The 18,177-nt window shown below is 40.5% G+C and overlaps 3 protein-coding genes across 5 annotated transcripts in view; 2 read left to right on the top strand and 1 right to left on the bottom strand.

Annotated features, from left to right (window-relative positions):
- The window catches only part of LOC131473980 (1-phosphatidylinositol 4,5-bisphosphate phosphodiesterase beta-1-like), a 36,627-nt gene extending 35,131 nt beyond the window's left edge, over positions 1-1,496 (top strand). For both annotated transcript variants that reach the window (XM_058651655.1, XM_058651656.1), the window contains 3 exons: positions 132-189; positions 317-403; positions 668-1,496. In XM_058651655.1, the coding sequence (XP_058507638.1) occupies positions 132-189; positions 317-403; positions 668-820 (298 nt within the window). In that variant the 3' untranslated portion in view covers positions 821-1,496. The remainder of the gene's footprint in view (positions 1-131; positions 190-316; positions 404-667) is intronic.
- Positions 1,497-4,580: 3,084 nt separating this feature from the next.
- napba (N-ethylmaleimide-sensitive factor attachment protein, beta a) lies at positions 4,581-12,851 on the top strand. 2 transcript variants are annotated; one of them, XM_058651217.1, is made up of 10 exons: positions 4,581-4,831; positions 7,891-7,970; positions 8,261-8,377; positions 9,284-9,330; positions 9,561-9,638; positions 9,741-9,796; positions 10,476-10,560; positions 10,693-10,797; positions 10,890-10,958; positions 11,809-12,851. In XM_058651217.1, exons 1-10 carry the CDS (start codon positions 4,734-4,736, stop codon positions 11,959-11,961), a joined length of 888 nt encoding a protein of 295 aa, XP_058507200.1. In that variant the 5' UTR covers positions 4,581-4,733; the 3' UTR covers positions 11,962-12,851. The 2 variants fall into 2 exon arrangements, with proteins under 2 accessions (XP_058507200.1, XP_058507201.1); XM_058651218.1 differs by lacking the exons at positions 4,581-4,831; positions 7,891-7,970; positions 9,284-9,330 and having other exon boundaries at positions 8,270-8,377.
- Positions 12,852-13,962: 1,111 nt separating this feature from the next.
- Positions 13,963-18,058, bottom strand: LOC131473749 (THAP domain-containing protein 6-like). Its single transcript, XM_058651220.1, has 4 exons — positions 17,928-18,058; positions 16,459-16,651; positions 16,259-16,360; positions 13,963-15,606 (listed from the first exon to the last, which is right to left on the bottom strand). The coding sequence occupies exons 1-4, from the start codon at positions 18,005-18,007 to the stop codon at positions 15,409-15,411; spliced, it is 573 nt and encodes a 190-aa protein (XP_058507203.1). The 5' UTR covers positions 18,008-18,058; the 3' UTR covers positions 13,963-15,408.
- Between the last annotated feature and the right edge of the window lie 119 nt (positions 18,059-18,177).

Raw genomic sequence — 18,177 nt, 5'->3', positions numbered from 1 at the left:
CGATCCATAAACACACGGACACCACACCTGATATACCCACAATACCTGCTGTAGCTCCTACATCCGCTTTATGCACGGATTCATCCAGCTCAGCTTGTCAGATTTACCCCAAACTCTCTGTCTGTTCACAGGGAGAAGATTGAGATCAATAAGTCCTATGTCAATGAAGTCGTCCAGAACATAAAGCGGGTGAGCACAGGATGAGGATGTTTTCGAGATGATAATGAAACATCATGTCCGTGTCTTGCTGTAGCTGTGTGTCTCAGCCTGCAACTATAAAACTCTTCATACTGTCCATCTGTTACTCTGTCTCCAGCTCGAGGAGACGCAGGTGAAGCGCCACGATCAGCTGGTGGAGCAACACAACAAGCTGCTGCAGGAGATACAAGACCAGAAACCAAAGGTAAAATGAAAAGGAGAATTCTGTTTGTGAAGTCCATTTATCACTTTGGTTTAAATACACCACCTGTACCTGGTCTGTGTAGTTGAGTTATCTGTCCTTTGTCCCAGTTGGGTTATGTACAACAAAGATATAATGAGGAACGCTCTGTAGACAAATGATGGGTGCCAGGGCTGCACAGTGTTTGTTAGGTTTGTGCTTTCAGGACTGTGAGTTTTTCTCTCACAGTAGTAACCTCTGATTCAGTCTTCCCTCGTCCTCCTCCAGCTGCAGGGTGCCGTGGAGGCAGAGTTTCAGGAAAAGTTCCAGCGCTTGCCCGGAGAGATTCAAGACTTCCTGCAGGACAGGAAGACAGAGGTCAGAGGTCACAGCAAGTCCCGACCATCGACCCCTCACGAAACTCTGTCAGAGGACGACTAAGGAGGAAGCTGGAGAAGGAGAAAGGGATTGTTGAAAGGCTAGTTAGAGAAAAGAAGAGATGTGGAAGACGATGAAGACTGTTACTTTTTAAATGAGCGAATACTTTGTTTTTTTCAATTCCATCCGAGCATGCACCTTTCTGCACGTCAACGTTTTTATTTAAAACTCATTCGGTCTTATTTTCTGTTACTTTAACTGAAATCCAATGGTTTGTACTGCATGATCTATCTATCTATCTGTCTATATTGCTGGTTAGTTTGATATCTAGCTAGCTATATCTAGCTATCTTTATCTGACACACATTTGAGGATCATACATCAGACTCGATGTCTGTCTATTTTATATGCACATGGAGAAACTTCAGAGTCACTTAAGGTCCACATCTGTGAGTCCACAGAGGTCTATGTGATGTAAATATGAATTATCTGCCCAGAATCACACGCTTTCATCCGTCTGCAAACTAATGTGGTATCAGGTACTCATATGCCAGACCTACATGTGCCTCATTCTGCAGGCACGTGTGCATGAGTGGAGTGTGTGCACTGAACATGGAACGCAAAGTACAGAGCGGCTTTGAAACCTCAGCAACAAACTATTTCAAAATATCAGTGTTTTTACGCACAGGGAAAAAACAAACAAACATATTAATGACATATTTTATCTTTATCTGTAGTACTTTGGGCCAAAAACTCACTCCTCATGAAAGTTCATTAGAATCTGTCCTCATGTAATCACATTACTGGGGCCCTGTCCATTGTATTCTTTATTTGTATTATTTCATCCGTGTGACTTGTGAGCTCATGTGAAAAATATTTATACTGTAGATTGATTTAGAGTGAGGACATGATCTGATCAATGGATCTCTAATCACTAGTTTAAAAATGATCTCATCTTATCCAATCATAGCATGACACATTAACACAGATATTTATGCATCCTCACTCTTACCTTTTTCTTTTTTTTGTATCATTTTTAAGAATAATATTATGTTCCCTGACTCGTAGCAGCAACATCCCAAAGGTTCCCTGAGACTCGTGGGTCTGACAGTTGTAACAGTGTGGAGGGACCAAAGAGTCTGCTGACACTGCATGATTTATTTGTCGTTTTTCGTTCGTGTTCAACATAGTAATCACTCTGGTGGATGTTTATTTATTCATTTATTTATTGATTTGCTGTGTTTATTTATTTATTTGATGATAACTGAGTAACTTATGAAGCCGATTCAGAATGAAATGAACAAATGGAGCACATCTCTCTTTGGACGTGATGTGTTCAAACATTCCCCATCTCTTGTTTTCCCTCCGGACATAACAATGAAGGCCTGTGTCGCGTTTAACAACTTTTTTCTAGAGAATCTTTTTCTTCTTTTTAAGGATTTAAGCCACTGATGATAGAGTCTAACAAATCTGACCATAATCTGTACCTGACCAGCCAGAAAGGTCACCTCCACTTCAGTTCTCACAGCTAACTGCTAACTCTTCAAATTCACTAAATGACCTTGTGTTTACATCCGCAGAGTGGCTGCAGGTTCTCCAGCAAAATGCCTTGTTGAATGCACCCCGGCTTCAGTGACTAAACCGTGCATGCTTTGTTGTCTTGGATTCCTCCACCTCTTTAACTGTCTCTTGTTTTGCTGAATGATGAAAGACGATTAAAATATTTGACCACAAAAACATGAAACCACTGTGTTGTTTTCAGAGAAAGGCCCCTGTTCTGACCAGGTCGCGAACCACTGCAACCAACCATGCAGCTTATTAGCATGTCAATGTTACCAATATCTATATCAAAATCATATTCATATTTTATAATATGTAAGGTAATGTTCTTTTATCGTGAACCTACGGAGAATTACCACTACTAAAGTTTTCTACAATAGATAATAGACTCAGGTTTGGTTGAAATCCCACTCAAGATCCGGATCCACTGAAGTTTGAATAGTACAAGCTGAGCAGGCTTAATGGAGGTTGGCACTGTCTGAGAGCATTCTCTAATTTATTCTTTCACAGTTAGGAGCGCTGAGTCAGCATTTCCCAACTGCTGTCATCTTTATGGTTGCTATGATATCTTCCTTAGTTTTTCAGCTGATTTCAAGTTGAAATAGTTGACCTTTTCAGTCGGATCAGTTTCATCCCATTGAACGTGAATGTAAAGCACAGATCATATACAGATCAAAGGCATGGCTTGAGTATATACACTCAGCATTGCCAACTTCATTTTCTTGGGAAATGCGCATGTACTCATTTATGTATTTATTAGGGCCGAGCAAAACGGCTCCTGGCACGAATTTGTGCGAGGAACCTGTGGTTATCCTTCAGATTATTATCATTCTGTGTCATAACGGTCATTTATGAGGTGGTTAACATGCATAAAAACTACTAAAATCTTTGCACAGAGGTCAGGTCTGGCAAAAATATGATATTGGCCTGGGGCTTGGACCCGTGCGTTGCACCAGTGCCCCCTACAGTGAAACATGGATGGAGCAAGCCAAGATTAAGTTGCACTGAATTTCACAAAACTTGGTGGGAACTTGTAATCGCCCAAGACGAACATAAAATTAAATTGGGACCACGGCCTCAACTCAACAGGAAGTCGGCCATTTTGAATTTTGGTGTCCATTTTGCCGATTTGAACCCTATGTAAATGAGCAAACTCGTCTGAGCGTGTTTGTCATCCCGACATAAATAATGCGACATTTCAATTTTTCATCAAAGGCAATTTCCCGAATTTCGACCATAAGCCACGAAACCGGAAGTGCCCTCCAACTTCAGCATACATTGACCGATCGCCTCGAAACTTTATTATTATTGTTATTCCGTGGCTTTGCAGTCATTTCTGAGGGGATTAACGAATACAAGTGAAGACTGTAGAGTGAGGGAGACACTGGGACACAAGGGCCCTTTCATGACTGCGCGCAGTCCAAGGTTGTATTTTATTTTGGCTTAAATTTCAGGGGATGTGTAATTGGACACATCAACTGAAGAGAAATCAGGTAAGTAGTTGGGGGCGGGAACATGTGATATATATGTAAAATATGTACAATAGTGACTGTTGGAGCTATTTATTAATTGTTAGTATTTACTGCTGTTTAGTTTAGTATTTTGTTTAGTGAGTATTTAGTTTTGGTTATTCTTAATTATCTTTAATCAATTTATTTGATTTAATTATATTTACCTTTTTTATTAGTATTCTAGTTTATTGTTTGTGTTTTAGTTTCATTTGGGCACGTTAGAGTGGGACCTAAGGCTATATAGGTAGCTGTCGTTAAGGGATCGGCATGCACCTGGGTGGAATGATGTTTTTTTACCGCTGAGCAGGAGAAGCATGGGACTTCCTTTTGTTCTTTGTTTGTTTGCACTTTTGGTTAAATAAACCACCTTTTTGTTGACTTTGGATATTCGTTTGGACCTCATGTTTTTCCGATGCGCGTACACCACAACCTATGGTGCATCAGTGGCCTTTTGATTAGGGATAATTTGAAGTTTGATTTGATTTTTATTTGTTTGACAAACGGCTACTACAGTGACCTTCAGTGTTACTGCAGTTCCAATTCAAAACATCACCGGAGCATGATTGCAAAGTTTTCCAAAATGCTGAATCACGGGACTGGACACGCACAAAACTGTCACGCCGTCTATTTTATTTTATTTCTTTCAAAGCGTTTCAACTTGTTTTTGTACTTGCACCTCCCCACTCTGTCCAGCAGATGGTGGCAACGAGCCGCAAATGCCGCTCCTCCCACGCCGTCGAGGAAGAGACTGCAGCCTCTCAGCATCAGCACCACATCTTCCCTCCTCCTCCTCCTCCTAATCCTCCTCCTCATCAGCTCTCCGCTCTCCTCCGCTCTTCTCCATCCACTGCGGAACACCGGGCCTGTTTTCTTCCATCTCTCCTCCAGCGGCAGACCCAGCTCGCCATGGACAACTCCGGCAAAGAGAAGGAGGCCATGCAGCTGATGGCTGAAGCCGATAAGAAGGTCAAAGCGTCCGGATCCTTCCTGGGAGGGATGTTCGGGTAAAGGATGCTTTCCTCGTTTTTCTCCTCTGTTTACCCTCCTGTGTGTGTGCGGTGTTGGTATGGGGGCGGGGGGTCTCCCGTACACAGGGCCCGTAACAACCTGTCAATCTTTCTGCTTGTGTTCTTCGCCCAGAAATATCTGAGATGTCCATTTCATTGATTCTAAAATGTCCCCGCGTGTGTGTGTGTGAGAGAGATCCTCGCGGCCTCCTCACGTTTTGCGCTGATCAATTAGAATTCTTCATCATCGTCGTCGTCGTGTTGCGTCATGTTTCTGTGCTTTAGTGCCGTCGGTGTAACTTCACCGTGTCCTTCATTTGTGCAAACAAGCAGCGCCACGGCAGCAGCTGCTGGAGCCTTTAAACGCGCAGAGCTGTTGTCACAGATAATAACAGATGATGGAGCCTGCGTGTCCGTGTCACGGCCTGGCCTGTCACGCCACGCGCATGTAAACGTTCTACAGCCCCAGCGGGATGAGAGAGAGCGCGCGCATGGGAGTGGGCTGATGTATGGTGTTGTTAAGTAAACTGGAAACAGATAGATAGATAGATAGATAGATAGATAGATAGATAGATCTCATTAAGGCCCCTTTATACTCAATGCAAAGCGACATGGGTGGAGCCTTTGGCCTTAATTTGTGTTTATTTTGTCATTTTATGACGGATGAAACAGAGCAATACCACTGGAAACTGTGGGGGCAGTATAGAGTCAATAGTCCAATCAGTCAGGGAAATGACAAAGAAGAGTCTATATGGGCATTTAAACATAGTGGAACGTGTGTGAGACAGTTTGGAATTACATCCATCTATGTGATGTTAATGGGACGACTTGTGTGTCTGTCTAAGCGCCATAAAATAACCTCTTCAGTGGTCGCCATGTTTGCTGATGCCTGCAACTTGTCACTCTGCACTGCCCTCTAGAGGGAGTATTGTGTAAAGTCCATGCCAACGCGAAAGACACACAGAGGTACGCAGGGTAGTGACAGAGATAACGTTTGGGACGGACAGACGTAAAATGGAGTATTTAGACAGCTGCAACTCGGTGTCAGATTTCACTACTGAACCACTCCCCCTCACTGCTCCACTTCCTCCCTCACTCAGGTCTCAGCCCACTCCTTGGCATTTTTAGCTGCAGAAGAGTGTGTTTAGTCACACTTTAAAATATCTTTTTTCTATTTATTGTAGCTTCAGAATAAGTCATTATTATGTCCAGTAGGTAAGGGCCTTGGTTTGCCCAGGCCACCATCTTGTGCCACCACATTTCTACTGCGGTCCAAATGGACAAAACTAGGCAGAATGTGTGTTTTGTGTTGAATTGATTCAACCATAGAATCATTTAGGGAAGGCTAAATAACATTAGACTGTTGCAGAGTTAAGTACAAGGAACATAGCACAACACTTAATATTATTTTGCTTCAGTCAAAATCAGCCACAGGTATTTCCTCAGAGCAGGTGTTGTGTCACAGTAAGCACATCAGAATGACGCAGTTCCTCTGTGCCATGAATTGATTTGTCATTTGTCATTTGTCATTTGCACAAACCTCAAAAAAACACCCAATAAGAGTGAAATCAAGGCTTGTGGAGAATCAGTTTCAGTTTTGATGCTGTGTTTTTGTTGCGGTCGCACTGGGCTGACATCATAATGACAAACTGAAGCCAAACAGCTGCTGAAGAAGCAACAACGCAGTGACAGCATCGTTTTCAATCTGCACTCAATGGGGTCGTCTCTTCTCCAGGTGTTTAAATTCTAAAGCCCCATTTCCACCAGGCAGTACAGTGTGGTGCAGTTCTGTTTGCCACACACTTGTCAAATGTTGCCAGAGAAACTGTCTCACTTTTAGCACTCTTTCGTTGCAGTACCAAGCACAGTGGTCCAGCTCCTGCAGGGCGGAGTTCGACATAATGCAGTCCATTGATTTATCGACAGAGAATCATCATCATTTAAGTGCGACAGAAGCCCTCACACCTTGCGGTGGAGACACAGGCCAGATAAGGATGTACCATTTTGGAAATGGAGGCTCTCTGTTCTAAGCTTATACCACCAGATGAGCACATATAGACGTGTTTCATATGTGACAGATGGCCGAGACAATCCCACTGCTGGAAGAGGCACCTTTCAACCTATGAACTGCCCTATGATTGGTCAAAGTCTCTGTCACAGATTCAGTGTGTGGTCTCCAGTACGTTACTTTTCCCTTTCACTGATACCTGGATAACTAACTCATTTGTCAGATAAAGGAGCAGAAAATACAAACGTGTTTCCTAGTATTATATAAAAGGTTGTGTTTTTTATACATATATATATATATATATATATATATATATATATATTGTGCATCATCAGGATGTGCCCTCAAACCTAAAATGGGTCACATCTGTTTTTCCCCCTCATGAGCTCCAACATGTTTTTTTAATGAGCCTCAGTAAAAGTTCATTTGCATGAGGTCATTTTGTGGCTGAGCAGGTTGTGCATTCTGCGGTGTTGCTTTTTTTTTCACGTCTTTGTCGTTGCGTGTGTTTCACTGTGAAGCTGCTAAAGCCCTAAAACCATGGAAGCAAGTGAGTGGGCATGAGGCCTATTTCAGGGGAGTTATAAACTGGCGTATCTGCAGTTTCCTTTACATAGAGTTTTAGTGTTTGGCAGAGTGATGATGATGTGACACATCTGTAAACTCTGCACTGGATAAAAACAACACGAGTTTGTCTTCATGAAAAGAACCCTGAACATGGGCTTCTCCCTCAGGCAACTCCCTGCTTCGCCTTCTCTGATGCAGCAGCCCCCGTGTTATGATGCACTAAATTAATGCTTGATATGAGCAGAGGACGTTTGAAGTTATGAGGTTTCATCTGCAGGGTGTTTCTATATAACATATGAAATGTATTAATGTACATGTACAGTATGTGTTAATGTATCAACACACAGTCACACTGGGACACTCTGCAGCATTTCTTCTACTTTGAAAACACATCACAGTCTCATGAGGTCCAGAGGCTGCAATAGAATTAGATCAAATGTACTAATTTTGTTTGTTGTGTGTGTGTGTGTGTGTGTCATAGGGGGAACCATAAGGTGGAGGACGCCTGTGAAATGTACGCCAGAGCAGCCAACATGTTTAAGATGGCAAAGAACTGGAGTGGTGGGTGACACTAAACACACGCGTGCAGTTTGTATGACACATGTATTCAGCGTTCATTCTTGACACAAAAGAAATGTGTACACACACATCCCCGCACAAACATCAACAGATACACGCACGCACACTCACATCCATATTTTAGCTGCGTACAAAAGATTCACCTACCTATTATCAGTATTATATTACCATGTTCACCAATGCCGGTTTCAAAAATAAACATTTACAGAGCTTTTTTTATAAGAATAATTTACTGAGGATGTGTGTGTGTGTGTGTGTGTGTGTGTGTGTAGCTGCGGGGAATGCATTCTGTCAGGCCGCCCGGCTCCACATGCAGCTTCAGAACAAACTGGACTCTGCCACAAGCTTCGTCGATGCCGGCAACTCCTACAAGAAGGCTGACCCACAGGGTGAGCCACCATTGCTGTCTTACAAACTCACACACACACTCACACACTCACACACTCCAGGATCAACTTGGTGTGAGGCATCAGATACAAATTACACATTGATCCCATCTGGGAGATAAAAACATAGAGAGTGTGAGTGTGTGTGAGAGCTGAGGTTTTGTGGTCCTTTGTCAGCCGTGATAAAAATCGCTAAAAAAAAGAGTGATAAAAAGTGACCACAGGAGGCGAGGACGTTCTCTGTTCTCCTGCTCCCTCTGCACAGTCTCAGAGCCAGAAATACTAAAACACTTGCTCCAATAAAGAACAGACATAGATACAGACCTGTACAAGTATAATAAATAGTCATGTACTGCAATAGGATGTAAAAAGGTATTTGAAATGACAATATTTAAATGATGTATAATATGTACAACATCTCCATTCACCAGTTTTCACCCATGTTGTTTATTTATTATGTGTGTTCTGACTAAAAAATGACTCACTAAATAAATCCTTATTTAAATTTGTGTAACCCATATTTACTCATCACAGTTTGCCTCGTAGAGTCTGTTCATATCTATTATCTGAATATTATTGATTGATTGATCATCATATAAATAAGAATCAAAAGAATATGTTGCTGTAATTGAGTGATTGAGTTACTGCTTTTCTCACTTTAATCGTATGTTTTGTTTTCGTGTAAACTGCATGTGAAAGCATAATAAAAATAGAAATCAGGTTGAGTGGCAAATGTGTGTAATCTCTTGTAATCTTCTGATATGCCAGGTTATTGAAATGATGAGTTATTTGCAGGATGTCATCAGTGACATACAGCGTGTTCAGAGTTATAAACCAGTCGCGCAGGGAGGAAAGCGAAAGTGAAGCCTCAGCAAATCTCGTAATAATGTCTGATGTGTGTGTTTTCAGAGGCCATTAACTGTCTAAATCAGGCCATCGACATCTACACGGACATGGTAAGATCTGACTCAACCATTCACCTGCTCACTCAAATTTAAATATCCTTCCTTGTCCTCGGATGGGCTTTTTGTCTTTGTGCTGCAGATCAATGCACAGACCCACAAACAACATACGATTCACATAATACAAATGAATGCAGACTAAAATAATAATAAAACTAGAGAATATATTAAAACGTGACATGAACACTCTCTTAATAACCTGTGTGTCTGTGTGTCGATTACAGGGTCGTTTCACGATTGCAGCCAAACATCACATCACTATAGCTGAGGTTTATGAGGCTGAGCTTGTTGACATTGAGAAGGTAAAATTGTATTCTGTTGCTGTTGCTGTTTTTAAATCTATTACTGTAATATACTGTTCAAGGTACTGTTTTGATGCTATTAACATACACGTGTGCTTTCAGGCTATTGCGCACTATGAGCAGGCAGCAGATTACTACAAGGGAGAGGAATCTAACAGGTACTTTTTACTAGCTGAACGGCTACAGCTACTCAACAATAGTTGAGTATTTTATCTGCAGATCTTGCAGAGACATCAACTGATATGCTTCTGCTCATCTTACATGCGTCAGACCAATTCAATGACATTAATTATGCAAAAGACACCAACGGGCGCTATCTCATTAAATCAGGTTTATACATGTAGCTCAAACACGACACAGAATAAACAGAGACAAGACATCACTTGACATCACAGACACTGCTCTGCTGACCTCTGATAGCTGCCTGTGGCACCAAGAGTGAGGTCCACCTGCTGTCGAGTGTTTTCCTCTTTAGGGTTCTTTGCAGTGTGAGCAGGTGTCATTCCACTCAAAAGACTTCGATACATACAAGTTAAAACAGAAAAGCAAAGGAGCCGGAGGAACGTGCAGAAGTCTGGTTCACACTTGTGCACATTTAAGTTATTTGTTTAATTCATTATTATGATCCAGAATTTCACCCGTTCTTGTGAGAGTCTAGTGGGTTTTTTTCGAGTGTCAACACCCTAAAGAAGAAGAACAGCAACAATATCTATTCAAAGTGATTAAAAGTGTTTCACTAATGCTACAATGTGCATCTTGCCACCTTTAGTATTATATTATATTTCTTTCTGCCGACAGAACCTTTAATCCACAACTATTTTGACTTTTTCTTTTCAGCTCAGCCAACAAATGTCTCCTGAAGGTCGGACACTACAGTGCTCAGCTGGAACAGTATCCGAAAGCCATCGAAATCTATGAACAGGTAAGAGCTGAGCACATATAGTTATATAGCACTGTATAGTTCACAGTATCCTCTCAGTGAAATGGGCTCTTAATGTTGTGTCTGAGCGATAATAATGCACGAGTGTGTGTGTGTGTGTTTGTTTTGTTTTAGGTTGCTATGAGCACCATGGACAATCCTTTGCTGAAGTACAACGCTAAAGAGTATTTCTTCAAGGCTTCACTGTGTCACTTCATAGTGGACGAACTGAACGCCAAGGTAACCTCACACACACGCACACACACACACACACACACATATTATGTACTGTATGTGGAGCTCATGTGTACTTGTGAACATGTGTTTTCCAGTTGGCCATTGAGAAGTATGAGGAGATGTTTCCAGCATTCTCAGACTCCAGAGAGCTCAAACTGTTAAAGGTACGTCTTGTCTTGAGTTTGTATCACAGCTTTATGTCAGTGTTGGACCTTTGCTGCAATGCAATGTAATGTCAAATATTCCCATGAATTTTGTACCTCACTGACATTCATTGATGGTTTTGATTCATCAAACAATTGTGACCACAGAAATACAAACCAGGTAATTATAAAAAAAAGTACAATAATAATATACAAAACCTTATGTTAATGCTTAAAAACAGGAATTATCCACAGTAATTATCTTCATTTAAATAAGATAATTAAATATATCTATATAATATAATATAATATAATATATATAATATAATATATAATATATAATATATAATATATATTTAAAAATAATTTTAAATATGCCTGAACAAAGTAGCAATAACTACATATACCTGTACATAACTGCCCTGTTGTCAATTTTATTTTTAGAAACATTATCACATAACGAGAGGAGACAAGGCAACAATAATGGACAGTGAAAAGGTTATAGTTAGGTTATAATAAGGTTATAATTTACATTTTATCTGGTTAATGGATTCCAAGCATCCTTATCAAGGTCCTCCAATAACCCCCAGTCTCTTAAAGGTCCAATGTGTAAGAAATATTGACACCTGATGGTGACATTGCATTGGCGGCCTTTGTAAAGTAAAGCCCTTGCCTAAAGCACAGTTAAAAGGCTTATTCAAAGGCTGCTGTTTTATTATAAATAAATGATACACAAACACGCTTCTTGGTTCACATCTGCCAGTGAATGTAACACACTGGAACTTTAAATCTCAGATATCCACTGATCCCGTGTGTTGCTAAACAAAAAGGTCGTCTTTACATGTCATTTACATTTACATTTACATTTTAGAAACTCCTAGACGCCCACGAGGAGCAGAACAGCGAGGCGTTCACGGAGGCCGTCAAGGAGTTCGACTCGGTGTCTCGTCTGGACCAGTGGCTGACCACGATGCTGCTCCGCATCAAAAAGACCATCCAGGGAGACGCCGGGGACCTGAAATAGACAAGAGTTAGAAATATAGGGGAGAGGGTGGGAGATGGGGGGAGGAGCTAGTTAGCGATTAAATGGAAAAAGAGAGAATTATGAGCACGGAAAGACGTGTTTTGGTGTAAAAAAGGAGATGGGAGAGATGCAGAAAGATAGGAAAGGGTAAGGGAGGGAGTTAACAGTTGTAGATAATATACTGTATCAGTTCTGCATGTGACCCCCAACATGCTACGCATCACCTTTAAACCACCTTTAGATAAACCCATGTCCCTGCTCCCACAGTATTCCTCTCGTAACACTGGACATAAATGTACGAAAGAAAGAATGAAAAGAAAAAAAGGTGTGTGTGTGTGAGAGAGAGAGAGTGTGTGTGTGTGTCTGTGTGTGTGAGAGAGAGAGATTTAAGGACATACATGTTATTTAAAAAGGGAAAATAATGTTATTTATGAGATTGTTGATATTAATTGTCAATACTGAAAATATTTATTGTTTATTATGGTGCTCAGTGTTACAATTTGTCTTAAATCCTAGGTATTAGCCCCTCTGCTCCCTCTCCTGTTTCCTCGCCCTTTACTTCTCACCTCTCCTCACCTGCACACTCCTTCTCCCCCCTCCTCCCCGTCCTCTCCTCACTCCTCCCCCCCCCCCGTCCTCTCCATCCAGTGATAAATCACCCATTGTGCTTCTTTCTTGTGTTGAGGACAGTGGTCGTTGGGTGCAGTCGTCACTGCCTTGTTTGTGCATGTCTGTTGTGTCATGTTGATGTTAGTGTTCTCCGTGTGTCGTGCCGTCGTGTGAGGAACATACATGTACATGTAGCCTGGAATCATTTGCGTGCAATCAGTAAATATGTACCTCAGATACCGAGTTGAAATAAAAAAAAAAAGACCATCACTCCACATTTATTTGGTGAGTTGTTGTTTTTTTGAACTTATGGATACACATGAGCAATGGTAGCTCATTGGTAGAGCGAGTCACCTTTCAACATGAAGGTTGTGGGTTTGATTCCTGGGTACGCTAGTCTACGGCAGCGTGTGAATGTATATGAAAGATGAGTGATAGGAAATGTGCTGCACGAAACTAGAAAAGTGCTATATAAATACAAACCATTAACATTACACACCTATAAGTCTGGGTATTGATTAAAACAATTTTGATACAGTATCAATATCTGAAATTTGATAATAGACTCCTAAATTGTACTTTTTTTCAATACCAATTTTTGAATTGAAGTCTGTTTTAACAAACGTGGCACAAACAATACAATAATTCTTTAGGTTTTAGCCGTCCTGGTTGTCTTTTTGCAGTGCACAGACTAAATGTGGGTTAGAAGTGGGTGAGAGCAGATCTTTTTAGATCTTAGCACTTACAGCACTTAAGCAATTTTGATTTGTATATTTATCATTTGCATCTTTTAACATCCAAAGTATAGTTTAATTATCCTCTAATTTACAAATTAATGTAATCTTGTGAATTCGGGGTCTTGAATAATCATTTCTCTAACTTGTTTTAGAAGCTAAAGAACATAGAGGTACAGGTACGTTTAGTTGTATTATTCCTTTAAATCAGACTTCTTGTCTAATGTGCTGTTAGAAGCTTTTTTAACCACCTGGCCCAATACAAATGTCTTAATATAGAATATAGACAACTTATGGATTATGCTATGTTAAGACATTGTTATACCTTACATGCTATAAAAAGTGTATGTTGACTTTTTGTACATTTATATGCCTTGAAATTGAGATAGCTTATCCACTTTATGTACATTATATATCCCTTAAATGTGTCTCTTAAAAATTGCAAATGACGACACTAAGAACTGCTTTTAAATATGCTTTTTTTCTTAATTTGATTGCACAATGTCCAGCCTGATGCTGTAAAGGACTTCACTTATAAAATACATTTTTGCCTGGTTATTGAAAAAACCCAGTAATCAACTTAAAAAAATGAAGTCATCACTTGTTTATACACTCACCCACCGAAGCTCATTTGCATAAGGAATGACGACAAAGGAGGTAAAGTAACAGACTTCTATTACAGGCGTTCAGTAATCTCATCACAATTGTTTCATGTTTTCACTTCACACATATTAACACCGTAATATTACACGTTAACAAATTCCAAAGTGTGGAAAACAAGGCTGCCCTAACTTCTTAACTGAGATTTAACCTGAGTAAATAACTGATGGGGGATGTGTATAGACTCAGACTCTGATGTGCTTCCTGTGGCCTCTCGTGAGCCAGATCTCACAAGTCAGACTACAGACATGTCCGTGGTCATTGTGTGTGTGATGTGTGTGTCTGTTTCTCAGTGCCAGTGACCGGTCAGAAGGTGACGAGTGAATCAAAGCACAAGTCGTGCAACCTCTGGAGGTGCTTTTAGTGATGATCGGATATAAAGACATTAAATTAACACTCATTTCTTAACAGGATCAATAAAAAAACTACACTTGAAAACAGTGTTTTCAAACAAAAACAATCTGCATCCAGACAAGCATTTCAACTCCATATCAGAAGTATCTGACTTCGATGAACACATTAACACAGCTCATTTTTGTCTTGAGTGTGTTGGAAGATGTGTCTTTTTTCATTGCATTGGGAAGCAAGCTGGAAACTCCTCATTGGGGTTGATTTTGGGGTCACGAGCATTACCTCGGACAGTTTTACAACACGTTTATGGGCCAGTCCTGGACAAGGATTGTTGAAGAAAACACAGATAGTTCCTATATTGGAACGAAGTGGTCCCGATGTCAAACCTGTTGTTGTTTATCTAATATTTACGATCATGTGTTGTATAGGAAGAGGATGTTAGATAACCTTTAAAAAGTGTGGTCCAGCTCACGGGGGCCAGAGTTGTTCTGAGATTTCGGCTGAAACACTCTCTCAAACAAACTGCAGTGCTTGATACTGATGCTTGGCTTGTAACAAATAAAGTTCTCTTTGTTCTATACAAGTCTTGTATAGGGTATACATGTGTCAGCGGAGTCTCTTCCTGCAGCATCATCTCACCACCGTGTTGTTCTTTAAAGGAACGACACTGGTCATGCACCTGCAGGTCTAAACAGGAAGTCGATTCTCTCCTCTACAGTTTATTCACTTGGTTTCAGAGAGTCCAGCTAACAGCAGCCAACAGTGGTGAAGAGTGCGAACAAGGATTTCTGCGATGACAGGATGAAACTGAAAGGACGTGTTTTCATTCACAGCTGATCTTCAAGCCATTGTCGATAAGAAACAGCCAGGAAGAGAATGTGAGTAACAACATTGTCATTGATTTCTTTTGTATATAATCTGCTCTTTAATCTGAAAGTGCCATAGTCCATGGACACGTGTCAGACTGGTTCCCCATTCAGTCTGGCTTATGACGGGTGTCAATTCTCCAGTCCCCTTTCTGGACACCATCTCCTGACTCACGTGGAAAGCAGCTGGGTTGAATTTTACTTTCACTTTGAAAAAGAAAACAAAATCAAGCATCTTTAAGGTCCTTCTTCACAAGTTTCTTCTCCTGCAGATCTTTCAGAAGACTGTGCACTCTGATCTTTGCTCTCCTTTCTCTGTCCTTCATGTTTCTCATCTCTCGCTCCAGATGCTCCACACGAACCAAGGCTTTACTCAGTCTGGACTTGACAAGAGCGGGAGATGCGGGCAATGCATAGGAATGATCCTGGCGGAGAGAGGATGTTTTGTCACTTCACTCACAATCACAGCAGTTTAGGGCAGAGACAGTAGGGCTGCGACAACTAATTAATTCATTGATTATTTATCTATCACTAAATAAATCTCTAACGTTTTTACAACTGTTTGATTTAAGTACTTTACATAATAAAATTAGATCTGAATAGGTTCTGGTTACTTTGCTCCTTTATGATGATAAAAGGAATATCTTTGTTTTTTTTGGGTGAAAAGAAACATTTGACAACATCCTCGCTTTTGCAGTTAGGGAGATGCTCATCAACAGTTTACACACATTTTATGGACCAAATAACTTATGAAATCACCAAAAAAAAGGATTATAAGATAATAATCAATTAGGAATTATCAATAGTTGCAGCCTTAACAGACAGTGACAGACCCACTGGACCTGCTGTATTCTTCGACCTAACACAGCACATTTTAGCTACTTTCTTACTCTGAATTTATAATTACTATTTAAATGCCATTTTTACATGTGTGCTTCCTTTTTCCTAAGAGTATCTTAAGCAACAAAACAACAAAGCAATTATCTGTGAGGATCAATAAACACTTTCTAATTCTGAACATAACCAGAGCCAAAATCCCCTCAGCAGTTTAGGGGCAGAGTTAGTACAAATACTCACAGCATTAGGCAGAGGTTCAGTCTTGTTGACACTCAGAAAATCGTCCACTGACAGGCTCTCCTCAGCCTTCCTGGAGGTTTGTGTTGTCCTGGTTGCCCCTGACTACAGTGGAAAAAAAAAATACTCAATAGTGTAGTGCACAGCACAATGTGTTATTAATTCATAGTGATCAAATCCACACAGACTGGTGATAAACCTACTCTTTTCTGACGAGTAGAGAAACTGAAGATAGATGGTTGAGCTCCTTCTCTAATCCTGACAACTTGGCCAGTCCTGTCAAAGTCCTCTGGTTTGAAGTGGTCGCTGCAGAGCACGGCCGACTTGCTAGTAGAGCAAGTTTCCTTCCGTGAAGCCACTTCCCACTGCCTCCTCAACTCTTTCTCTTTGGGAAACCTTTGAAATGTGAGAAAAGTTAGTGAAACACAACTACAACTACAGTCTGATCAGATTTGTGGTTATGTAGTTGAAACGTGTGATAGACATGGATTGGACAAAAATGCAAATATAAAACACATATGGGCAATTTTGTTCATTTCGGGGGATTTCCATTAATCGCATTTGCTTATGAAAGTTTCAAAAATAGTGACATGGAAGCATCTCAGTAGCAGCTAAAATAAGAAAAAGAATGTAAAATGCAGTTTGAAAGAAGTCTCATTGGTTAATATCATACAGTATCACCTTCAACATTAGATACACTGGACCAGGGATTCCCAAACTGAGGTACGCAAAGTGATGTAGGGGTTACGCAGAGACAAAAGAATAAAATTAAAAAAAAATACAAACACAAGTAGACATACTGTCAAACTCAGGCAAATATTGAGTATATTTCTTTCTCTTTTTTTAAAAAAAAGAAGATGGTGTTGCTCATTGAACATCCTGGTAATTTTTAAAAAGATCTATTTGAACCACTGCACTGGACCAAGATACTATCCCACAATCCAAACTGGCAGCAATATACAAGGAAAAGGCCGTCCACATCATAAACAGCATATTGACTATAACAAAGTGTGATGTCAAAAGCTCATGGTGTTTTTAAACGAACATGGTTACAACTGATGAATGATAATATGACATTTGGATTTTGTAGGAGAAACATGTATTTCCTATATTGCATTCATTAGTAATTAAGTAATTTCACGCGACCATGATAGATAATGATAATAACCTTATTTATAGAGCACTTATCAACAGAGAAAAGGCTGTTGCATATGAAGCTCGTGTGTTTTTATCTTATCTATAATAATTTAAAAACAAATGAATAGTTCGGTGATAAGATTTTCTTTTGCCAGCGTTATATAACCTGCATAGAGTGAAATGTCTATGATGCGCTTTTTGTAGTCCATCCTCAGAGGATTGTAGTTCCATTTCAGTAGACCGACGTCTTTAATACCCGACGTCGCAAAAGTACGTAGTCTAGTGTACGTGCACTAGAGCTCTTACCATCGGGGTTGTTTTTTCTTTCGTCCGCATGAATTCTCCTACACTTCTTTCCTTCACCTAACACCTGACGGAGAAGTGGTTAGGAAAGGACTTCGGGCGTCTTTTACTTTGATTCACCCTTGGTCCCAGCTTTCATAGCTGGCTAACGTTAGCTCAGAGCTAATTCGTAGCTCTCAAAAATCGTATAAAGGCCGAATATGAACCCCAAAAGAGAATTATAAGGTTCTACCTGTGAAAGGTTACTCCATTAGATCTGTTTTGAACTGTGCGACGGTTTGTACAGCCCCAAGCTGAACACGACTCCGGCATAGCTCTTGGGCACTGCCCGGACCAATGTGGCGGTGGAGCGTTTGTGTACCTTCCTCAGCCCTCCGGCCGGAACCAAACATTACAACCACCCGCGTTCCTGCTGCTTCACCAAGTCGCCAATTCTTGACAAATTCGGACAAGTAATAATAATCTCGTCAATTGACCACCCA

Source organism: Solea solea, chromosome 15, assembly GCF_958295425.1.
Source record: "Solea solea chromosome 15, fSolSol10.1, whole genome shotgun sequence".
NCBI classification, from domain to species: Eukaryota; Metazoa; Chordata; class Actinopteri; order Pleuronectiformes; family Soleidae; genus Solea; species Solea solea.
This window is presented reverse-complemented; position numbering and strand designations above follow the sequence as displayed.